General features: G+C 42.3%; 1 protein-coding gene across 2 annotated transcripts; it reads left to right on the forward strand.

Moving 5' to 3' along the window:
• The first annotated feature begins 508 nt into the window (after positions 1 to 508).
• On the forward strand, positions 509 to 25,331 carry neurl1b (neuralized E3 ubiquitin protein ligase 1B). 2 transcript variants are annotated; one of them, XM_041944215.1, is made up of 6 exons: positions 509 to 644; positions 19,957 to 20,201; positions 20,279 to 20,612; positions 22,282 to 23,025; positions 23,984 to 24,109; positions 24,829 to 25,331. In XM_041944215.1, exons 1-6 carry the CDS (start codon positions 539 to 541, stop codon positions 25,074 to 25,076), a joined length of 1,803 nt encoding a protein of 600 aa, XP_041800149.1. In that variant the 5' UTR covers positions 509 to 538; the 3' UTR covers positions 25,077 to 25,331. The 2 variants fall into 2 exon arrangements, with proteins under 2 accessions (XP_041800149.1, XP_041800150.1); XM_041944216.1 differs by lacking the exon at positions 509 to 644 and adding an exon at positions 14,377 to 14,610.
• Positions 25,332 to 25,563: the final 232 nt, after the last annotated feature.

Genomic DNA, 25,563 nt, shown 5'->3' on the forward strand with positions numbered 1-25,563 from the left:
AATCTTTTTATTTTAGCTTTATTGTACTTTTTGTTGGCTGAGCTGAATGTGTTATGAGTAAACACAAGTACACCGCATCAAACAGCGCTCCCGGCTCGCGCTCACCTCTCCAGGACAGGAATATTTGCACGCACGCCCACTTCACCTTTTTTAGAAAGCGCGGTGTGGGCTGTGGCTAATGTCACCAGACTTCCGCTCAGACATCATGTGTATATTTAACGGTTCGCGGTGAACACACACACAGACACACACACACACACACACACACACACACACACACACTTGCCCACGTGCCAGCGCCCTTCCCCTCTCGAGTTGGATTTTATTGGACAGAATAAAGAGATAACAGTGGGCACGTGCTCATGTTTACACCTCTTCAAATTTCAGGCGGGATTTCGTATTGTTACTAAAACGACACAATATCCGAAAACACACACTACCGAGAGACCACGAACCAGAAGAGACCAGACCACAAGAGCAAACCCTCTTTTAGAAACGTTAGGTGGGCCAGTTTATTCCTTAAATAGAGAGGTTTTGAATGGGAAACAACATGGGCAATAACCAGTCCAACCTGTGCCTTCCTTTTGGCTCTTGCAGTTTGCCTCTTTCCTCCAAAGAGAAGAAACTCAACAGCAGCACAGAGGGTAAGACAGACTCTCAGTTGGTTTGACACCTCTTGTTTTCTTTGTGACTTGTCTGTCCATTGTGCTTTTTAAAGCTGCTCAATATTATCTATAGTTAAAAGTTAGGCTAGTTCGAGAGAGCATTTAGCTAGCAGTTGGTGTACCCTAGCTTAAAGACAGCTAACGTGACTTAAAACATTGCAAAACCTCATTTGCTGCCTGAAGTGACATACAAACAACATTATTATTAGTCAGTCCTCACTCTACCCTCACTATAACATAATAAATAACATTATTAGAATAGTTTCCTAACTGTTTTCAGACAAACTGTAAGCTATATTTTAATATTTATGAAGATGCTAATAGGCTAGCACATTATGCTGTTTAAACTATATCTTTATTGTGGGTCTCGTGTGAGCTTCCTCCATTAGTTTGTTAAAAATGTCAAGACAAAGATTTGTTTTCATTTCTGATAAATCTTATCGCTGCTGTTATCGCATCATGCGATTGGTACAGTGGTTGAGACCATTTTCACTGCTCAAATAGCTGACGTTGAGCCGGTGTCTGAGCTGTCTTACAACATGTGATATTAATTAAACTTTTGTTATTTGTTGTCTTAGACCGACAGGAAATGCCTGTCGCTCATTCAGTGCTGTGTTGATCCCTGTGTGACCGAGAGAGGTTCACAGAGGGCTCTGGTGATGTCACAGCTTTCCCAGACCCCCGCGGGGTGATGGGAAAAAGACAGAATGGTTGTGAGAATAGAAAAGGAAGTCACCGGAAAAGAACCAATGTAATCTAAAAGGAAAATAAAACAAACAATTTCAGTGTGTTTTCAAGCCTTTGGACTATCTGTTTCTTCCATTTTGCTCTATTTAAAAAAAGCTATTGCTTTACTTAAACTATTGGTGGTGGAGCATGATGCAGAAAAAGCTGTTTTCGAGTGTTCAGATTATATGAGCACTTCTTTTACTTGAATGCTGCCTGTTATTAATGTATGATAACAGCAGTTTATTGTGTTCACCGCCAAACAAAACCAACACACTTTATGCGACACAGTACAGCTCCTCAAGGGAAAATCCCTTTTCAGACCCTGGATCTAATAAGGATTCAGTGCGTTGCTCAAGGGCATGGCAGCAACACATATTTTAAATGAATTTAACATAATCTCTAGCTGTATTCATAGCTCCAGTGTTACATTTTCTTTCACTCTTTTCGTTCACACCAATATGCATCACTAGGTGGCGCCACTATATTGTATTGAAATCGCAATGAGGCGGAGGGCCGTTAGAGAGCTCAGGACTTGATCTGACTTTGGCAAGTACAAGGGTGAGTTCATTGGATTATTGTAGCCAAGCTAAGACACATCTCTCATCAGCGTGTTCCCCCTGTATTAGATCACTGCATAAAACAATAAACATTGTTTCTATTAAACATCCATTGTCCAAATGTAAACTCACAGTCTGTGAAGCAACAGTGTTACTAAGACATGTTTACTCTGTGGTTCGGTGGAAGTGGCTGCTTGTGTCTTGTTGCCTTCAGCAACAGGTGTGGTTGTGTAATAAAGTCTGATCCTGTATTTTAAGCTACAGCAGGGTCTGTCTTTGAAGAGGAGGTTGGAGGTTTGGCGCTCACTCCCTCAACCATGATCTCAGCAGACGACCTGATACCATCAGGCAGAATGAGAGTTTTGAAGGAGGATGAGAGTGTTAAGTTGTAGGGAAAACACAGTGTAGAATTTCAGCTCAGACTTGATCTGGTACACAAGGATCCATCATCATGACTGTTTCATCCGTTGTTTCCAGATCCCATCTGCTTAAGTTGCATGCTGCTTAAAACATCTTTAATGCACATCTGTATGTGTGGAAAGTAAAATAAGGATGTTTCCTGTGTGTGTGTGTGACCTTGGCCATTTCTCTCAGCTCTTGGGTGGCATAAGAGGAGGCTGTTAAACTTTCAACACCATCTTAATTATTCAAGACTGTTTCTGAGAAAGTTCACTTACTGCCAATGTTAAGTCTGTGGCAAAGGGTAACTTTTGATAGTAACTTGTCCTTTGGACATCATACCACAAATATCATCCAATCTTGTTTTTGTCAGTTAAAAAACATCCCCAAGATAAGAGACATGCTCAATTTTAATGACGCAGAAGAAGTCCTACTTTTTCATGCTTTTATATCATCGTGCCTGGACTATATTAACTCTGTTTGCCTGTTTAGGCTCCCACTCAGTCTCACAGTTGCAGTTTATCCAGAACTCCAGAACAGGCTGATTATGAACGAAAATCTAACTAAAGGAGGTCCTGTCATATCACTTCAGTTTTATCTACAATTTAGTTTATCTGTTACACACATGTACACACACAATGATATGAAACAGAGCAAAGCAGCAAATCCTCACTTTTGAGAAGCGGGAATAAGCTTCAATACATGTTTTCTATTTTTGCTTGAGAAATGACTTAGTTGACTAATCAATTATAAAAATTGCTTCCAGTAAATTTTTCTGGCAGATAGTTTCAGCCTTTATTATTATCTCTGGTTTCAGTTTAGTTTACCTAAAACTAGCCCTATATTCAGTATGACTTACAATGCAGTGCAAGAAAATCACTCCCCGTCTTCCATTAACTGTGGAGAATAGCAGCTCAGAGTGACTCATCTGATCCAACCTGATCTGTTTGCAGCTTAAAGGCTGGCAGCAGACCCCAGATCTCCCTTATCGCATTCTCAACATCCTCCTCTGAAGTTCCAGCTCAGTAACATTTCCTCCCTGTTGCTCCTTGTCATGTCTCCCCACTTCCAAACAGGGGACAGGGTTCGGGCGTCCCTAGAACTCTGAGCCGGGTGCTCCTATTAAAACTAATCTGTGGAAGCACCTGAAAATGCTAGAGACAGAAAAACAATTGCAGACAAAGGCAGCTTGTAAGGGAGAGCCACATTCAGTTTCTTTCACCTGCAGATGTGTTTCTGAAAGAGTCTGTCAAATACAAGCGGTGGCCTGTATTCTGCAGCTCAGTCTTATACCCTTGATTCAAACAGAACGAGAAGGAGAAGCTGTGCTAGAAGTGATAATGGATGGGCTGCATTTTTGCCTTTACTTCTTGTTGTTAATAATCCTCTGGGATATAGATACACTTAAGGAAAGGAAGTTCTCATATTTACAAGTTCCCAAAATAGCCCCGTCACCCAGCACTCTCAGTATATCAGTGTCCTGTCCGATGTGGGGGCCCCGCAGAAGTTTCCCACACGTGTCACAGGCCAACGCCATGACAAGAGAGCGAGGGAAAGAGAGAGAGGAAGAGGGCCAGGGAATGGGAAGGAGGCATGATTAGCTCTAAGGAGAGGCAAAGAAAATAATGAGTAAGATAAATAAATGCTTTAGACTCATGTTCAGGGGTTAAGACAGAGGGCTCAGATGGTTGTTGACTTGATGGCAGCGGAGGGATGTGGACAACGGGAAAAGGGGCACAGATGGGCGGAAGCACTCAGCTGTGTAGAAGTGTTAAAGGTGAACCGAGTGTCTATGAAACTGACCCCGATGTTTCCCCCGCCTTCAAGTCAAACGCCAGGGTTATGTAACGGGGTGTTTATGGCGCCCACAGCTTTGTCTTTCATGTCACTGATGAAGGATTTCAGAGCTGTAATCTCTACCTGTTGCTGGGCCTAGTTGTTTACCTGTTTGAATATATTAGCTGCATACTGTACATTGTAACATCTCAAAGTGTCCTGGACATGAGATCAACTTACGGAGCTCCAATTGGCTCATGCCCTTCCATGACAGTTGTCTTTGATGTCTGGTATGCAGTCCGTCTATGGAGTGAGCCTCCAGATAGCGGAGAGTGTCCAATCCCGCACCTTCCAAGTTTGCAAGATCCTGACGGCACAGGAATTATCAGTTACATTTGATGGCACTTACTGGCGAAGCCCTCATCCAAGGCCTTACATCAAAGTGTTTTGTTCAGTGTCGTTTCACTCAGTTGACTTTCGCTGTGAAGAATGATCAATGGGCAGAGTTCAACACTTGAAGGCTGTTTTTTACAGGCATCTGCTAAAGGAGGAAAGTTTCTCTGTTGTACCTTTAAATCTGAGTTGTGTATTTACAAGCATGATTTTAAGACTTCAGAACTAGCTTTGTAGCCAGTTGTGGTCCTGTATGAAACTCGCATTTTCGTAGACTGGAAGGAGAAGAAGTACATCTTAAGCTTTTTTAACAAGGTAATCAAAGTTTTTGTGTAGAAACCGTATCCCACACACAATTATTATTCGAAGCAGATAGTATTTCTATGTCCTAAAAATGTCTGGAGGATTCTCTGAGTAAAAGCATAAAGACGTTGCACACAGACATCCATAACATAGTAATGCAGCTGCAAGTTTTGGTTGGTTGTTGTGTTGGATATGTAAAAATTTTATCTATTTCTCTGAATGTTTTTACTCAAACTCATGACTTTTCTTTGAAAGAAGCAGACCAGCACTGTGTGCTCAAGCTCATCAACCATCTGTCTCCTCTTGGTATTAGAAGAACAATTCTAAATTTTTTTAATTCTCAGAATTTTCTGCCGCTCATCTTATATTTAATAGAAAATGCACTTATGTTTAGTTTGGTGAACTGGCTGGCTAGCTGATCTGAATCATAGGAAAACAGAGGAAGCCTGGTCCTTTGCTGCCGATCTGTCTCTGCTTCCCTGCTCAGTCGGAACCATGGGGCCTGCAAGTCCATCATGCAGAAGAGCTGTTTCTCCATGTATATCATTTATTTTTCTGATTCATAGTCTGGAAATCTAGTCTGAAATCTACCCGACAGGATGGGAACACATCTAATTTTCTCCCTCTGTCTCCTCATTTTCTGATGATGTCCTCTATTTGAACATCAATCTTTACATCAGTGGCAGTAATAAGATTAAGAAGTAAAGAAGGGAGGCCTTTTTACAGACCATTTTTATTTGACCTGAATCCTTGAATAGAAAAAAAAAGAAATGCACACCATCTTTTTCCATTCGAAAAATGAATGACATCCTTAACATGTCGCTCTCATACTGTCAGAATTTGTGATGGTGATCAGTGATCCTGAAGTGATTCCTCAGGTAGCCTCCATGTGCTCAGTGGAGGGCATCCGTCCAGAACAGAGTGGTATCTAGCAGAGGAGTCTTCAAGCTTCAAGCTGCTCCATGGGAACTGGGGCTGGATGGCAGCTGTTTCCCTGGAGACCATAGACTAACAGGACCTGCTCTCTAATTACCTACGCCCACCTGAGTCAGCAGCGAGGCAGGGAGCATGCCTCAGTTCAAGACCCTTAGCACAGAAACAACTAATATCTCTTTGACTTCATGTTGCTACTTTGTTCTGAAATAGTTGTGGAAGAGATGCATAAAGGCAAAAGGACGGCAGCTAAGGACATGAAGGCTGGAAAGGAAACAACATCAGCGCTTTGGACACAATACTGGCATGACTGTAGAATTATAAAGCTAACAGGTAAATTTGAAAAATGATGAAAAAGCATTGAAATGGCTCTTTTGCTGAAGGCAGGTGATAGGACTGTGTCCCCTTTCCAGCGTGATAGATCTTGGGTTAGCAGCAAAAACATGTGAGTGACAACATGTCAGCTAATTAAGCCCCAGTGTGGCTTCCCTGTTCAAGTCAAAGGACATGATTGTTGGCATGCTACATGAAGTCAGGCAACTGACCACAGGCCTTGAAATCGCCCTTGACACCGAAAGAACAGCACATTATTACTGGACCGACTGGTACACTGCTGCCGGTGACTTGAATGTCTTTTATGACCGTCGACATGAGTGACTCATGCACCCAGAGCTCTGGAGGGAGAGGCTTGACTTTTGTCCCCCAGAGTGTCAATTATCCTTCATAGTGATGCACAGTCCAATGGAGAACAAAAACTGCTTTGTGTTCCTGCTTCTGTTTTAGTTTGTTTGTTAGTTCATTTGTTTTTGATTTGGGGATCTGATATTGGAGGTGATCCATAGTTAGAGTACAGAGACTGTGATGATATATGATAATAATATGTATCTATCAATAACGGGTGGTACATTATTTTGATAGCAATGAACTTTTAGATGCCATTAAATTCTGCATTGTCAAGAGACACAAAGTACAGTCACTTCCCTGTCCTTTGACATGTACAGACCTGGACTGTTTGTCCAGTCAGGTTTTTTTCTGCTTTCTGTGGGAAATTTGGAGCTGGACAGGAAAGCTAGAGCAGCTACATGCAGCTCAGGTCTGTCCTACTGTCTCTGGCTACCAATTGCAGAGGAATGGAAGGAAATCTGCTATTATGTAATGTAGTACCTGGAGCTCTCTGCTATCCCTATATGCCCTTTTCCTTTGGAACTGTAAGACAAAACGAGCTCACGCTAATGGTCAGTATATTGTATGACAGCTGCTGGCTGTTGTTCTTGAACTTCTTTCACTTCGTGGAAACATTGGAATCTATTCTGGAACCGGCAGTTTGTCCAAGCTTGTTGTTGAACGTTGGCTTAGACGTCTTTTTTAGCTTACTGAGTGAGTGCACAGGGTAATAATAGCAAAAGTATTTTGTGTCATAACCCCAGGGCCTTCACTGGGTCTCTGAGCCCTTTGCGGTCAAGGTTTACATCACCATGGGTGCCGGCTGTGTGCAAACATAGGAAATATTCAAATCTGTTAATATTTGATTTAGGAAAAGAACCAAATGAGGCTTTACATCTTGTTTATATTTTGTCTCTTTTTATTGTTTGTGATCGTTATTCCATGATGTAATTTGAGGTTTACAGAGGAAATACTTCACAAAAAATAATAGTGTATGTTGGTTGAGTGTTTACTGCTTCTTAATTGCTTCTGTATGTCTAGCAGTGTGCGTATTAAAAAAAAAAAAAAAAAAACACTTCTCACCCCTACAGTATAATATAGTTCACAGTACAGTAAGCACTAAAAACTAATTTCCACTTCTCTGGAACATTAACTCTCAGAAAGTGCTGTCTTAGCTCCAGTGAAAAAATGTATTACACGATCGACACATGAAAGGAGAGCAACTTAAAGAAATTGATTAAAATGTTAAAATGCTTGTAGCTGAAAAGCCCCAATCTCAGCTGCTCAGCAGTTACCCAAAACCACTTGCGTTTCTCTAATGAGATCTTGGATTCTTTTCTCCCAAATATTTGAGAGTGAAGCAATTTAGAGGTTAGAATTTGGGAGCCTGGAGGCAAATTCTGACAAGCCTTAAATTGCTTGGGAAGCGATTTCCTTTTGAACAGTGTCATAAATTCTAATGATGTTAACAGGTTTAATTTGGATCCTCTTAACTATAGGTTGTTGTTTAATATATTCCACAAGAATTCACTGTTTTTCCCTTATATGCCTGACAGGATTAATGTGAATATGGCACAAGGCTTTTTACAACTGTGGTGCAGCAGTGAAATGCTGTGGGTCAACAACATCCATCCCTTTCATTGTATTATCCCACAAAAAACACACAATTTATGCTGTTATACACACACTAATACAAAACTTATGCCATATTTACTCACACATCTGTTTATTTAGCATTATATACCTCTCATCATTACAAGACTCACTTATTTTTATCCGTTTCTGAAGACTGATTAAAAATATATAGCTTTAGCTTGTAACTTTTAATGCTCGAGCAGAGGGCCTATTTCTGGAGTGTTTCTGACAGCCCGTCTTGAGCGAACCTGCTGCTGTTTGTGTGAAGTTATGTTAAAGATGACAAAGACCTTGACACTAACACCTTCCTGTTCCTGATTAGCCCTCTGACAACTGTATAATGCCACAATTGTTCCACTACATCAAACATACTACTGTTTAGTTACTGCTGAAAAAGATTAAAGAAAAAGGAACAAATTAAGATTGAACTCTTGTGTTGAAAAATGTTCGTCCTTTTGGATCACAAATATGAAGACGGATTGCACTGTCTCATCAAACAATAGAAAAATTATGGCTTATGCATCAGGAAATACCTTCATTTTGCATAGTCTTAAACTGCACTTGTATCTGAAGCCACTATGCAAAAGGCTAGAAGAAGTTGGCTGTGTTGTTCTAGGCCAAGAGTATTTCCTGCATCTCCTTCGGTGGTGCATCCGCTCCTCATCCCAGAGAACACTGAGACAATAGAACAGATGGAGGAAGAACACTGTCCGTGCATCTGGTTAAATGCATTGAAAGGCCATTTTTAGCATGTCTCCCACTGACAGAGAGGCCTAAAACAACATTTTAGTGGAGCCTTGCCACTGTTTCATGTTTCACTACCACAACCTGAAATTGTAGGTCTTTATAACAAAGGGCACCATTGATTTATTGATAGTTTAATATACTTTCAAATGCTCAATAACAGCAATAAAGGCTAAATAAGACATTCTCTTCAGTGCCACCGCCTGAATGTTTCCATTGTCTTACAGTACTGTAGCAAGGGCCATTTAATGTCATGGGCTGACATGTTACGTAATGTCATGATTTAGACTCCTCCAATGGAAAATGAATCAGGAAATTCCTCATATCACAGTCATTATCTCTGTCCATTATCATTACCATTATTAACATTAGTATGGTGGTGTGCCACATGGACACAACACCCCCTCTTCAATTCCTGCTGGGGCTTTTTATGGTGTGTCATCCACCTCTCTGTTCACCCATTTTTGCCACTATTTGCCATCGGCTATGTAAAAAAGGCCAAAACCCCACCCCCCCCAGATAAACACATAAACATGAAAAACACAGCATGGCTACAGTATGCTGCCAACATATCATGCTATATAGGGTTTTATACTCAATAAACAAATAAAACACGAGCAAAACTAATTACACAGCTGCATGACCTGGAAATTGAACTCTAGTAAAACGTACATTCCTGGCATTGGAGCAAGAAAATGTGGTGACCCAATATGGTGTAACCTAACATTTTGAATAGTAACTCAAAAAGTACAAGACCTAAAATTAACTCAACAAGGACCCTAAAATAGTGGCAGTCTAATGCAACTGGTGGTGCAACCAGTCATGTGTGGCTTTCAGATACTGACTGTATGCCTACCAGCAGGAAAGGTAAAAGATTAGTTCTCTTTATGTAAGAGAGGTGAATCAATTACAGTCAAGGGAGGAAACAATACAGTTTTTTGAAATTAGCATATTCTTGAAGGATGAGCAGACAGACAATTTCTGTGATTTTCTCTGATATTTATGCTTTTTAGGTGTAAACTGAATAGAGTGTAGTTGAAGGATGGAAGTTCACTACTGTCTATGGAAACAATATACCCCCCCCCCAAAAAAAAAAAAAAAAAGTCAGTGGATGGAGTTTTCTCTGTTGTACTGTTTCTAAATGACATCTGAGCAAACTCCACCCACTGAGGAAGACAATTAGATACGCTGAAAAGTTTTTGTCAGAAAATAAAGTTGTTTCTCTCCTATGTATGATATTACAGGATCACACACACCCACCCACACACACACACATGTATATATATAAGCTGAATTGATAAAGAGGTGGTGGGCTGGACTGCTGTTTGCAGACATTATTTCTAACATCTAATTTTAGCACTTCTCTGCTAATGAGTAATTATTTGAAGTATTTAAATTGTTTTCTGAAAACAACCCAAAGCACTAAAAAAAGTTAATTAATTGTAGAGTGAACATGAGTAAAAAGTTATACACCAATTGTCAATTTACTGCATTTCTGTGCAGCGTTCATACCAGCGGCAGTGCTTTGTTTTCCCACTTCACCAGTGATTCACTTCATAGTGGTGTTTTTAATTTACTGAAATCTGAAATTGCAGAAGTGAAACCAAGCATGCATGCATTTTGTCTGTTCAAGACTGCCACAGCATTCAGTCTCATGATCTGAGGATTTTGGAAATTAAAACAATCTGTGAGGGTACCGAACACATGGCAAGAACTCCCCCTAAAATGGCTCCAATTAAAGGCAAATGCAGCACTGTTTCTTCTTCTTGAAAAAAAAAAAAAAAGATTTTTAAATCGGCATGTTTCATGATCTACATGAGGGACTTTTTACTGATAAAATGGTTTTGGTAATACTTGAACTCTTGCTGCGTTTTTGAAAAGCAGGTGCTTGACTCCAATGGCCTGTTAAGAGTCGACCTAATGAAAAGACAGGAGCGCATATTGAAAACAGATGTGAATGCGCCGTAGTAGAAAACAGTGCTCAAACAAAAAGAGGTGACCAGAAAAACATTGTTGTATGAATGTGGCTCATTGTGCTGGCCCATGTGTGTTTGATGGAGATGGTTGTGTTCACATTGAAGGTGGGTATGACTCACTTCATCCATTAGATCAGTGGCTGGGGTTTGGACAGCAGCCCTCCCCTGATACTGAGACCACCACATACAAACCTTCCCAAACAGCCATCTGCTCAGCATTTCTACACTGCTTTTGAGTCTTTAAAGAGAATTAAAATACTGCAAATGTAACACTTTGCTGTCCAAGGACCAGTCACTGCACTGCTCTGCATGGCAGCAGTCACACTGCTGTGGGCCAAGTTTCCTTGAGCAAACGAGGCATGTCTGCCCTCCTTCTCTGGAAATAACTTTATTCGCTGTAGGGGCCCTCGTGAGATCGCTGCATCACGGATGCTTGATACCCAAAAGGGGGACAGCATGCATTATGGTTCACTTTAGAGCAAAGCATTCCTGTTTGCATCTAGATATATAAAAATAGATGCCGCTTTCTTGCAGTGTGCTGTACTGTACGTTCTTCACCCAGTTACATTGGTGTAAATTACAACTCTGGATCGTTTTCACACATCGAACGAACAAATCACACCAAAATCTCAAAAGCTTGCCAGAATATATGGCTCTCTCCTGCAGTGGGAACGTCCAGATTTGCAATAAAGTTGTTCCTTAATTCTGTGTGTACATGGGTGGCCAAACCAACAGTGTAGGCTGTCTCTCGCTGTTGGTTTCCACACCAACATCCAGAGGCTTCTTTGCTTCTGTCATACTGTCAAAGCAATCAGATTGACATATCTGTGTTAACAGTATCCAGGGGTCACGGCTGAGGGTGATGCTGGGTTGTGATTTATGCTTTGGCGGAGTATGAAGAGGACCGCCAACACACTCGCTGAACTAATGCGTTTTGTTTAACATTCCACTGTTCGCACACCATCCGGATGTACTGAGTGCGTTCTCACTGCATATCAGAGAGTATCAGAGAGACGATAACTTTAAAGGAATAGTTTAGCATTTGTGGGCTGAGTCACTTTCTTGCCAAGAACAAATCAAAACCACTGTTATATCGGTATGGGACATATGTAGCTACAGGCAGCCGCCAGTTAGCTTAGCTTAGCAACAATGGCTGGAAACATTGTTAAACAGCTAGCCTGGTTCGGTCCAAGGGTTATAGAATAAGCCTTCCAGCAGCTCCAAAGCTCACAAATTAACATGTTACATCTTATTTGTTCAATCCCTGAACGTTGTCATCACCACAAGGTTGCCAGCTGTCTGTGCCGTCCAAAACCATGAAGCGACCTGGTTTGACACTTGGGGTTAGGGAATGATCGTGGTCATGCTTTAAAAAAACAACTTTGACAGTCACTTGGAAACGGGAAATGAACAGCAGTCTCCCATATTAAGGTCTGATGTTTTGTCCATTCATCCCGATGAGGACTTTTACTGGAATCCACTGCAAGTCGGAAGTCGATAGTACAGAGTTGGTATTCCCAACTTCCAATCAAAATGTGTCCAAGTGCATGAGGAAAACATGGACGCCTGCAGCAAACTGATGTTTGTATGGAAGGTCTTGCTGGTCAAGCATATTAGCGCACTTTAAAGGAGATGGGAGGAGAAGGCTAGTATTGCATGCTCACAAAGACTTCCATCAAGCACCAATCAGCTTGAATGGAAATGTAAATTTCACCATACAAACACTACGTGAAGTGAAAACTAATGAACAGGTAATTCTGCTTATTGTTCACGGTGTGCGCCACCATATTGCTCTGACATCAGGTTTGTTAATGTCACCGGACTCGAGCCCGAGTTTCTGACCTGGAATTCTGACTTGAATGACTGTTCCACTGCACTTTTCTGTGTTGGCGTTCGCTTTTTCCGAGTTCCGTTGTTCCTCCTTTGCTCCCATCATAATTACGACAGCCACTAGGGAGCTTTGTCACTTGAGCGTAAACAGATGTTGTTTCGGGGCATTTACTGAAACCATTCAAGCTGTCAGTCTTTTCGGAGGACAGACTTGAATAAGCATACATTTGTCTGAGCTGCCGAATAATTCTGCAGGCATCCAGCGGTGTCTTTATAAATGAAAATGATGAAAATGATCCTGCGAGTACAGTACAGTTCCTTACTGCTCCTATTCCTTTGGAATTAATTCAGACCAGTAATCATTATGCTTTCATTAAAGCCAAATAGTCTGCGCTGAGGCAGTAAAGCAAGCATCAGGGGAAGTGCCACTTGTTACTGTGGCTCTGCTGTGTTTACAGGGAAAGCTTGATTGCAGACTCCATCATGGCCTCATATTCACTTCCTGTGTTAATCCCCTTTGCTATAGCAGATCTTTCTTTTTGAGTGTGTGTGTGTGTGTGTGTGTGTGTGGGGGGGGGTGTTCACTTCTACTTCGCTTCACCCCAAACACCATTCACCCAAGGCTCATATAAGGAGCCACCATATCCTGCTAAAACAAACAACATTGAGGAGGTAGAAACAAATGCTTTTGTCTTTGAGTTATATTTAGTTCCAGCCTGCCGTCACCCAAACGCCATGTCTCACGAGACTTGTTTGTCCTCAAACTGAATTGCATCTTATATGACCAATGTGGCAGCTGGAAGCCCAGTAGCACTTTTTCTCTGTACGTGACATGGATCGTGTCGTTACAGTCTGCCGGCATACTCGATGCAGAAAGTAAACCCATAGTTCTTCCATGTGTTTTCCAATCAGTCAAAGTTCCAACAGTACATTGATGTCAAGGAGTAATGATTTGCACACAGACTCTGCTACAGTCTCATGATTACTTTTATTCTTAACCAGCAGGCTTTGTTCAGCATATTTGACGCACAGCTGCTGAAGCGCCTCAGGCTTCTGATTCTCCACTATGGGAGATATGCTGTCCCGGCACTCCCTTCACTCGTGGTCTCAGTCCTACAAACCCTGCAGGCCATGACTCCTCAGAGAGCGCTGTGGTCCAGAAGACAGGAAACAGCTTGAGAGAAGCCCAGCAGTCAAGGCTGTGGGAGTGCAGAGGATAGGGTGGGAAAAAGGGGGATTTCCTCATACAGCGCTTGGACTTTCATCAAAAGTGTCCAGTGCTAATCTGTTTGTCTACCATATGAATATGTGATTATAATTAATATCTGATAGCCTCCACGTGATGGGTCTGTGGGATCCTAAAAATCCAGGGCTCAGTAATCAGTGAATCTCTTTACTCTGTATTCAGATCAGTTTAATCCCTTTCAGGATGATACTCACAAGCAAAACCCTTTTTGAAATGACCTCGATCAATGAGCTTGTGATCATTTTCACTGTTATCAAAGTTGGCACCATGCTGACTGCCTGACACCTCTATATGCAAATGTGCTGACAAACTGCCTTCCTTTAGATTACACATCCGCTTCCAGCATGATGTTTGTCCTATGGGCTACACAGTCATTAGGCTTCATCACAGGCTTTGAGTGAATAATGAAATGAATTATTCAGAGGCTGTGTGATGGGGGATCTCTGCTTACTGTGTCTTTAAAGTCGTGCAGAGGGGAGCCTATACTAAAGAAAGGAGGGGGCTGCTGTGCACCAGTTGGAGGTGTCTGCCTGTCGCAGCGGCTTGGGGTTGACATTAAGAGGAGCGTGTCCATGCTTCAGCGGGGGGATAGAGCGCATTTTGAAGGCACCGATACTCAGACTGAACTGGTTCCAGGCAGATACTCATCAGACCGAGGATCCACGGATGGACAGAGACACACTGCAATCGGAATTAACTTGTCAGCCGGTGCGAGGAATTTCTGGACATAATGGGGAATACGACACCTAAACCCTTAATAGGTGAGGCTTAATTGCTATTAATGTATCATTCGCGAGGCTTGTAATGCACGCGCGCGAAGCGGCGTCGGCGTGGAACAGCTCGATAGCCGGAGACACACATGGCTGGTCCTAATTCCTCCACTTGCGCTGCGTGGAGACGCGCTTCCCATCACGGGGGAGCTGAGCGTGATTTCCAGGGAGCGAGTCCAAAGGGGCGCTCCAGCAGCCGCGTTTCTCACTAAACGCACTTTATTTTGCAGCCATCGTTTTCAGAAATACAGTGATGCAGCTTCAAACGAAAAACAAACAGGGCGGAGGAAATGAAGGGCGACAATTTGACTGTTTGATGATTATCACAACGCGAGCAGGACCACCATCAGCAAAAGTCATGAATATTTTCTAAAAGGCTGCTTCGTAACTGTTGCCAGAGATCCCATCCTAACAAACATTAGTTTGATCTTTGAGAGGTTATATTTAGCAGTGTTTTAGCACTGAAAGTCTACTCTGTAATGCAGTTAAAAACGGTGGACAAGTTGACCTCCATTGCATCCCTGACTGTAGCAGACAAATGGCCAATTTTCAAATGAGATGAACTGAAAGCAGCCTGTGCATTAAATGGCTCCTCAGTTTCTGCTTTATGAGTGTCACCACACTGTGTACACACAGGCACATTGTTTCCTCTTTACTTAATGCCTGCTTGTTGGCCGTTTTGTGTCACTTGTTATTTATTAGTGTGTGAATTTGTCTTTGGATTTCACATATGAAACATTACTGTGTGCCATTTTTATAACATGCAAATTATTTCAGATAGATAGATAGATAGATAGAGTATTAATTCCTGGAAAATTGCGGTGCGTTACAGCAGCCAAGTCACTCATGCATCACAAAAGAAAACAAACAACATGAGGACACATATGATCTTGATAAGAAACTGGAATAAAAAACACACTATCTTAACTGGAAACTCAACAAACACTAAAAGATTGAACCATACTCTACCAATTATATACAACCTGGTAATATTCTGTAGTTATCCAAGTATCCAAGTTGTCTTATATATAGTATAATATGTGTTTGCTGGTGAATTGTTCCTGTATGAGATTTGATTGTCAGACACAGTTTTTGCACAAAGCTGTCATTATGAGCTCTCAGACTATCACTATCTGAAACACTTTGTCAGGACACCTAAAGCGCATTACCTGATAATCAGTTCCCCATATCACTTTGATTTAATGTCTGTCACACTCCCACGCCCCCAACAGACCCACTCAGCGGCTAAATGATGTGCTTACTGCCACCAGGGCCAGCTGACGTAGGGTTAGGACTGAGAACAGTTTGTCACAGAGGAGCAGGAGCAGCTTGGGTCCTATGGCTTGTACTGTATGGTTTCATTTAGCATGGAATTAATAGAATATCTGCGTTTACGGGGTGCATATTAGAGATGTGCATAACATATGACACAGTAGCTTTATAGGTTCACTCCTCATTTTGCAGGCCATAATACCAGCTGTGAACATGGGATCAAGTGATGTCATTGAGGTGTTTTTACAGCAAAGTTTATGTTCACAACTTCCACACAAAAAAGATGTGACAAAACAGGCCGTGAAATTCCTTTAAAATCCGCAGAGGCTCCTGTTTTGCTCAGTGAATGAGTTACAGTATGATGAACACATACAGCCTAGAGATATGAGACAATAAAGAGCCTGATCATCTTGTGGCCAAAGATAACTCTGACGAATGCACATAATCAGTTTTACATTTCACAAAGCTTTCCTTGGCCCAGCAGTGTGTCTTGTGGAGTCTTATGATTGTATTTATTTGTGCTTTTTCTTTCATTAGGAAAAAAGACAGGGAGACACCATTCCCATTACCCAACTGTTTCTCTCTGAAAGTAATTGAACCACATGTGGTAGCAGAGATATATTGTGACTGAGATTTGCATGATAACCACGTTTCTGATCAATGCGCCTGAACTGGTCTCTGTTTGTTCCTTTTCATGTACCTTCTCTCCCACTGTAATTTCAGTCTGTCTCATCATTCTGCAGTCCTAAATCCAAAGATGTGACAAGGTCACATGATTGAGGTGGAACAGGATTTCAATATTCCAACACCGACCTGTGCCATGATAAGAAAAATGTAATAGGCATTCGTTGTATTTAGCCGACGCTGACATTGACCCAGCCCCAGTTTGATTATGCATTAACGCAACATTCGAGTCAAACTAAGCATCCAATTTTGAAAAAAATTGATGGAAAAAATATCCAGCAATCTTTGAAAAACCCAAAAGGTCATTTAACAACGCTTACGGCTGTTTTGAAAATGTTTCCAGAATCCTCCAACACTCTTTGAACTATCTGCCATTTCCTCGGCTGCAGCAATAAAAAGACGTTTAACCTGTTTCTTAAGCTATGACTATATTTCCTACCCAGAAAAGTGGAAACGACATATGTTTTTGTCCTTTTGTGCAATAATAGAAAAATACTACATCATTACAGACAAATATAGGCGATAATAAACTTCTTTAAAGGTGCTCCGTGGAGTTTTCTTGCGAACAGATGTTATTCTTCTGCTTCACCAAAACTCATTGCGTGTATCCTTCAGGTCTAACAAACGTGTTGAATGCATTTCCTTCCTCATAATTTTGAACATTGCATTGTTTACATCCATGTTTAGGCCACTTGCCAACAGTCTTGTTCTTCACTGCCTTTGCTGGCACATTGCTGCATTTTCTGACACATTATCGCCATTTGTACAACAGGGAAATCGTTGGCAGGGTTGTGTATTGCGTCACCTGCGATCCACGCATATAAAAGCTGCTCCATAGTGCTACTAGAGGCCAAAAACTCCACATTGTGTCTGTAAGTTTGAGTCACATTGTACAAATAAGCAAAGACATATTTTTGACCACAGTCTATGTTTGGATTAGGAAACAGAGTTGCAACTTTATTAGACTTTATTGCGTTTTATACCACTATGGCCATTAGAGGTCGCTGCATAGCAATAAAATATGGGTCATAATTAGTGTTATGCAAGTTACTTTCAGAATATAATATATATTACATATTACTAGTTACTTTAAGTTGAAAATTAGATGTTACTTCGCAATATTATTTTTTCTGTGGAGTAATGCATTACTGGTTACTCTACCTTTGTGTTACTTTAACCAGAATAACAGCAGAAGTATAGCTAGCATTATATTTGGCTATGTGTTATGGTTCTATTATAGTTTGCAATAATAACACTATTGCTCCTGTAGCCTCAGCATAGGAGCAATAGTGTTAAATACTTTATGATGGAATTTTATTGAGTTTTTTCCTTCTTGCACATGTCACACGACAGATGCACTCTCATTTTAATCTATGCAGCTGCCTGCAGCGGCTCCATGCAGGCTCGCATTTTAGCCGTGTCTCACGGCCGTAGCCACAACCTGAGGCATTTATTTATGCTTCAAGTCTATTTTTCGACAATGTGCACATAAACGCGAGGCACTGAATAAATACACTCATTCACATTTTGCAGCCTAGGCGAAGCAGAGTGTGCTGCTCTCTGGATGGAGCCAGCCACACACGGAGACACACACACCTCTTTTGCACCAAGTTTGCTGAAAGCTGGAGATGATGGGCCACATTTCCCATCATGCAGTGCTGGACTGAGTAGTTAATTCAGTTTCAGTTTTATATTCCAAAATGCAGTTGTTACTTTGTTGTATTAGTGTTTGTACAGTAGTGTGTGCACATCTGTATGTCAGTGTAGCTGTGTAGAGCAAAGTAATATCTCATATTGCTTAACATGCTACTTTTATGATGTGTTTCCTGTAGTGCTGGTCATATCAGCCTACTTGTGTAAATTTCCTTCAAGGCCTTGTTTTTAGGGATGATGGTGTTGATAAATGACTCAGGGATCCAGAAAGATTGCTGTTTTTTTTTTTTTTTAATGAAATGAAATACCTAGCTCTGTGTCTTCCATGTAAGTTGAATGTAATATTAATACGTGAGAGTCACTGCATGACCTGTTGTGCTATGCCTTTCATCTAATAATGGCTTGTGTCTATATCAGTCTTCATTGTAGGTCCTTTAACTGCAGAGTCCCAGTTTGTCACAGTCAACAAGACAGTTTAGCCTCAGACCAAGAGGCTAACATGCTTTTTTCCATAGACTTTGACCGAAGTGTATTTCACTCCCTCAAAAGCCAAACTCCTGGAGTAGAGAGGAAAGGGGCAGCCGCACATCATTTGAGATGTTACAGATGTTCTCGCTGCTGCTTCATAGTTTAGAATATAATCAGTGATAATGTCTAATTTAGGAAATGTGCTGTGGAACATTTCACTGAGTTATTGTCTTTACACCAGATCACAGTGAATTTTAAACAGAAATGTAATCACTCTGTGGCCCTGGAGGAGAGCAGAAACACCGCCTCCCTTTGAATGCTGGATTTCAGCCAGTCTATACCATAAACACTCATCTGCAGCTTTAATTTTATTTAATATTAGACCCAACCAATCTGAGTCTCATTTAAGCCAATGTACAGTTTGCCTCGCTCGATTCTGATCCTTCTTAATTTGTTTTTTGATGCTCATGAATAAATTCCCAAGTAGGACATTGACTCCTGTGAAGATGAGATCAAAAATTAAGCCTTTTATTTGGGTGTTTCTTTTCTGACTAGGCACTGTGTGATTCATTCTCCACTTCTGAAGATAACTGAGGAGGAATGAAAGAGGCTATTCAGGGTTTGTTTATGCTGTAGGCCAGGGGTGTGTAGCCCATAAATAAGAGGAAGACTTATCACGTCTGTTGTCGACTTTCTGTAGATTTCTTTCTTTCTTTTTTTAGTTTTTCAGTTTTCTCTCTCCTGTGACGCAACTAATATTAGCACTGCTCAAATCTGATGTTTATTTTATACAAGCCAAATGGCCTTTTTATGTTGCCCAGTGATATATGCACATGGGGTTTGTCTAAATCTACCTTGTTATATTTCTGTGATATAAATGTCCCATATGGATGTGGTAAGGGGACGGATTTGGGACAGTTTGCCTTTTTATACTGTAAATGTGGGTTACATGCTAAAAGAGACTGTTTAATGTACTTGCTGAGAGGAGCAGAGAGGCTCCATAGTGTCAGTGTGGGAAAGGAAATGTGTGAGACTGTGGGCTCCTTTACATAACTGGCCTCTGCCCTCTAAACCAACAGCCATGGATCACTTGCAAACAAGTTATTGTGTGCTGATATCATCACCTCTGTTTCCAACAGCTGCTGTCACTAACATTGTGTTTTGACCTACTCGCACAAAAGCAGACCCACTGTTCACACAACACGTCGGTCTGCAATACAGTCACTGATGGCTTTCTGTCTGATATTGTTGTGCCCACAGATGCCACTCTGCAGTCGCGCCCGGTGGCCAGCAGGCAGTACTACACCCTGCCTAACAATGGGGCAGGCGTGGAGAGGAGAACATCTGCCCCTCCAGTCAGCGTCAGTGTGGAGTCACCCCGCTTTCACCCCCATGCCAAAGGCAAGAATATCAGGCTGGATGGGCAGCTTCGCCGTGCCACACGCAAGAACAGCTTCTGTAATGGCATCACTTTCAGCCACAGGCCTGTCCACCTCTATGAGAAGGTTTGTTTCAACTCACTCTTTTTTTACTGCTAGAAATGTAAAGAGAGTACAAGTTTTAATTAATGCCATCAATTCAGGTGCGTCTTCGCCTGACTGGTGTGCACACTGGCTGGAGCGGAGCTCTACGCTTTGGTTTCACCAGTTTGGACCCCAGCGAGCTGGTCGCTACAGACATCCCCAAGTATGCTTGCCCAGACCTGGTGACACGGCCTGGCTACTGGGCCAAAGCTCTGCCGGAGAGACTGGCTTTGAAGGACAACGTGTTGTCGTTCTGGGCCGATCGCCACGGAAGGGTTTTCTACAGCATCAACGAAGGAGAGCCCATCCTCTTCCACTGTGGGCTCAGCATCGGCTGTCCGCTCTGGGCCATCATAGATATCTATGGCATCACTCAGGAGGTCACACTGCTTGGTAAGCATCTATTATATGTTTACTTACTCTGTGAAAACACTCCTATAAAACACTTATTGTTTTTTTATGATTGCAGCTGAGAGAGGCAAGCAGAAGTATATTCAAAAGGGAAGTGAGAGGAGCACATTACACAACTGACTGGTCATGAGTCTGCACACAATCCATTATTACAATTCATGTCCACCCAGTACAGTATTGAGTAATGGATATCTTTTGACTGGAGTCAGCTTTAAGAGTGAACTATAAAGCCTTGTATTTTGACCATTGCTTTGACAACCCTGCAACCTCACAGACGTATATTTATGGTGTCAACACATTCACAGCTAATTTAAGCAGCTTCCTGAGAGTTCAGAAAGCAGCTGTGCAACAAAGCCCTTCAGCAGCGAAGGTCAGTACATTAGGAGGAGCAGGTAGAAGGGTCTGGGATGACTTAATGACTCAGTGATCTGTACGACAAAACTAGTTAACATACAGAGATAAACCAGACAGGATCTGGACCACAGGGCTCAATTCGTCCTGAAGCTCTCACTCCTAACCGCTCTCCCTGCCTCTCTTTTAACACTCTCTTACTGTCACTTTCCCGCGCTTTGTCACTTTCTCTCTCTTCCATCTCCCTCTCCCCTGTGGTTCCCTCTCGTACTCACAGGGTGTGTTTATCTTCAGTCTGACAGGAGCTATGGCCATGTTTGGTCAATGCGGCAGATCCCAGGAGCTTTGGTGAGGGGCCAGTGCACTCAACTGCTCCGGCATTACTAGAAATAGAAATAAAGGAATGTATCATAAGTCAAAGGGGGACTACGAACGGCAGGCTAGTTTATATCAGCCCCTCATGCAGAGAGAGATTCAGCTGGACTATGAACTCTGTGCATGAAGCGTGGCTCATGTTAATGAAGAAAGGAAATGAAACAGGGTGGTAAATATGCTGGTGATAAAAAATAAACTGCTGGCCAACACAACTTACAACACGAGCAGCATACAAAGAGCTCCCAGCATACATGCTCATTCTAGCTCTCTTATTGGTTCCTAGGAGTGTCTGACAGCATGTATTATAAAATATCTTGGCAGTGAACAGTGTCTTACTCTGTGCAAAACATGTTTTATCCTGTGTCAGTCACAGGGGGGGAAAGCATTTGATAGCTCTATAAAAGTGGATATACAGTAAATATGTATTTGTCAATTAACGTTAAGTCGGTCGACTTAAAATTAAAATGCAGCTACTTTGAATATTCATTAATGGTTCCAACTTTTTTCGATCAAAAGTATCAAATATTCTCTGGTCACAGCTTCTAAAATGTGAATATTTGCTGGTTTTCTTCATCTTCCATGACAGTAAACTGAATATATTTAGGTTTTGGTCTGTTTAAGTAAATTAAGAAATTAATCAACTGAGAAAAAAATGGACAGAATAATTGATAACTAAATCGTTAGTTGCAGCCCTATAATGTACCCAAATACACGAAAGCGCACACAGAGCAAAATAGGCTGCAGTAACACGTGCAGATAGGATCTCAGCCTTCGTTGCTTTTCCTCAGACATCATAATAGAAAAAAGGACTCTTGAAAAAAGAGAAAAGCAGCAGAAAGACGGGAAGTGACCTGAGCTGACTTGGGACAGATCATATGATATTATGTCGAAGTAATGCAATTGATTGTCATATTCTCCACCACAGAAAGCACGTTTGCTGAGAGTGTGGGGTCCAGCTGCCTGAGTGCGGCCCGTCTGAGTGCCTACCTGCCCCAGAGTAGCCACGACTCAGCCAACTACAGCAACAATCAGCTGGAGAACAACCAGGCAGCTGCTGCCAAGATGGCCAACCTCCAGCTCAATAACTACACTCAGCTCATCCCCTGCTGCTCCTCCACGTCATCCTCCTCCTCCACGCCATCCTCATCTGCCTCCACTGGATTCAGCGTCCCAAGGATGGTCCGGGGTCTTCCCTCCCCACTGGACAATGACTTGCACTTTCACCCGGTCCGCGGCTCTGACGTGATACTCTCTGCAGACCGCTCAGCCGCCTGCATCCACTTTCTGGACAGCAGTCGGACTCTGGTGTTCAGCGACCGTCCGCTGCATGTGGGTGAGACTTTGTACGTGGAGGTCGGCCACCTGGGTCTGCCTTATTTTGGGGCGCTGTTGTTTGGTTTAACGTCCTGTGACCCGGCCAGCCTACACGCCGGGGACTTGCCAGCCGACCCCGAAGTTCTCCTGGACCGTAAAGAGTATTGGGTGGTGCACCGGGGCTTCCCCATGCCTTGCTCTGGAGACGTGCTCAGCTTCAGCCTGCTGCCCAGCGGAGAGGTGCACCACGGGGTGAACGGAGTGGGACGTGGCCGGCTGCTCTGTGTGGACTCCTCTCAGGTCCTGTGGGCCTTTTTCACCCTGCATGGGGCTGTGAACAGACTCAGGATACTAGGTAAGATAAGTGTATTTACAGCAACACAGAGATGGTATCTGGTACCAAAACCCCCAAATCTCTGAAGTATTACATTTTTTGTGGAATCATTGTAATGATAATGGGATGAGGTTGTTTTTGCCATCTTGTATAACATAAAATACCTAATGGAAAACTTGCAGCAAAAGTTTGACATTTTGAGAACTATGCTCAGCAGATACCACTTTCATTTTTGTCCATTAAATATAAGGCGACAGTCAGCAGCCTGTGAGTTTAGCTTAGCACAAAGACTAGAAACAGGAGGTAGTGTGCTAGACTATTTCTTGGCGTGCATTTGCCATTTAACCTGCGGACAGGGCTAGGCTAGTTGTTTCCCCCTGTTTCCAGTCTTTTAGCTAACTGGCTGCTGGCTGTAGTGTCACATTTAATGGACAGAAAGGAGACTGATATTAATCTTTTCATTCAACTCTCTGCAAGAAAGCATATTTTCCAAGAAGTGGAACTGATAAATGCCCAAAAAGGACATGCTGTTCAATTATCATGTCCATTCTTGAGACTAGACAGCCCCTGCAATTTATTTTTTCCCAGACTAAAGGAATGCAGTAGAGTAGTTTACGTCTGCATGTGTCTGTTCAGTTTAGAGCTGTGACCTATCTGTCCCACGACTCCCACATACACTCCCATCAGCTCAGACCCCATTTGGAACAGTTTCTGATCCAACAATATTATGCTCAAAGAGAAATAACTAAAAGAAAATCACTCTAGGAAACTTCTGATGTGCATATCTAATCTGACTGGTTAGGGCTGGTCAGCGCACAGCCTTAAACTCCAGCATGACACTCCAACTGTTCAAGGACACTGTATTGAAAAGATACCAGCGACGGTTAAATATACACTTTGTCTGAATGCTGCCTTTCAAGGCTTAACATGAGTGTGATTATCTGCGGTTTGTTCATGTCTATTTATCTTTGTGACACAGGAACATTGCAGTCCAGTCCTCCCTCCACATCCCCCAACACTTCTCAGAGCAGCAGTCCAGATGACAGTGACTCAGACCTGGCGTTCAGCGTCAACAGATCCTCCTCTGCCTCCGAATCGTCTCTGGGTAGGTTTGCTGACGGCATGTCTAATGCAACGGTGTGCGGAGACCCTCACAAGCTCACAGCCGGAAGGCTCGTATGGTGTAGAGGTGTGGCGATGCTGTTGGACTGCACTGTACGTGACACTAGACGAGTCATGTGAAAGATGTTTTGTTTTACTTTCATGTGACATTTTCACGTTGTTATTTAGTAGAGCTGCAACGATTAGTCAATAAATCAATTAGTCAGCAGACAGAAATTTAATTGGCAACAGTTTTCGTAATCGTTCATTCCTGAAGTTATGTTTTAATCAAAGATCTTTGATCTTGTTGTCTTGAGCTTCTCAGATGTCAACATTTGCTGCTTCTCTTTGTCTTTGCAGCATAGTGAATTGAATATTTCTGCACAAAACAATTTGATAACATCACATCAGGCTGGAGGGAGTTGTCATTTGCATTTTCTCTGATGTTATGTGCACCAAACAATTAATCAAGAAAATAATCAACAGGTTTATCGATTAATCGTTAGTTGCAACCCTAATACATACTGTTTTTGTGAGGTGTAAATTATTTAGTAAAGATCAAATTCTTACGTGGAGATTTGCATTTGGCAAAAAACACACAGAACAAACAATACAGAACAGAATATATAAAACAACAGTATTGACGATCTGAGAGTTAGTCATCTGTGTACGTGCATCCATGTCTGCCCAAGACCCACACATGTTTCCTTTCTTTTCCTCCAGTGACTGCTCCCAGCTCCCCTCTCAGTCCTCCCGTCTCTCCCACTCTCACTGCCTCAGAACTGCCCCCTGCTGGGAAAAACGGAGAATGCACCATTTGCTTCGACCAGGAGGTGGACACAGTCATCTACACCTGCGGACACATGTGTCTGTGCAACGACTGCGGCCTGAAGCTGAAGAGACAGATCAACGCATGCTGTCCAATATGCAGGAGGCCCATCAAAGATGTTATCAAAACATATCGGCCATGATGGTCCAGATGTTTAAGCAGGTGCTGTGACTGCCGCTGCTGGATGCCACCTGTGGCCCCTTCTCAGGCTTGGTTGGACGCGGATCTTGGCCCCAGCTGGAGATTAGCCACACCCGGACATATTGTGCCTATATTTGCGTTTTATATGGGTGAATGATTTCAATTCAAAGACTCGGCCCTTCATACTCAGGACTGTGACGAGGCCCATCCTAATACAAAGACTGCATACATGAGCTCATATATTTTGACTAAGAAAGAACAGACGATTCATGTGCTCCTGTTTTGTATTTTCCATGTGATATGTCACATGTATTTGCTGAGCACAAAAGCCTGCTGTGAATATTTTGTCCTTACCCTCGTTGTCCTAGATTTATGTGTGCTTCAGCAGAATATGCGGACCGTAGTCTTTGACTTATAGTGCCTTAGAGTAGTCACTTTGTGTGTCCAAGTAATTATGCTAACAATCCTAGCCATATTTTCAATGTACA

This window comes from Chelmon rostratus, chromosome 9 (assembly GCF_017976325.1).
Source record: "Chelmon rostratus isolate fCheRos1 chromosome 9, fCheRos1.pri, whole genome shotgun sequence".
In the NCBI taxonomy this organism is placed as follows: Eukaryota; Metazoa; Chordata; class Actinopteri; order Chaetodontiformes; family Chaetodontidae; genus Chelmon; species Chelmon rostratus.

What these genes read in the sequence shown, in the direction of transcription:
- neurl1b (XM_041944215.1), top strand. Translation starts at nt 539, where the DNA reads ATGGGAAACAACATGGGCAATAACCAGTCCAACCTGTGCCTTCCTTTT. An exon ending in ACTCAACAGCAGCACAGAGG is followed by an intron (nt 645 to 19,956) that starts GTAAGACAGACT and finishes TTGTGCCCACAG; the next exon opens with ATGCCACTCTGCAGTCGCGC. An exon ending in TCAGGAGGTCACACTGCTTG is followed by an intron (nt 20,613 to 22,281) that starts GTAAGCATCTAT and finishes TCTCCACCACAG; the next exon opens with AAAGCACGTTTGCTGAGAGT.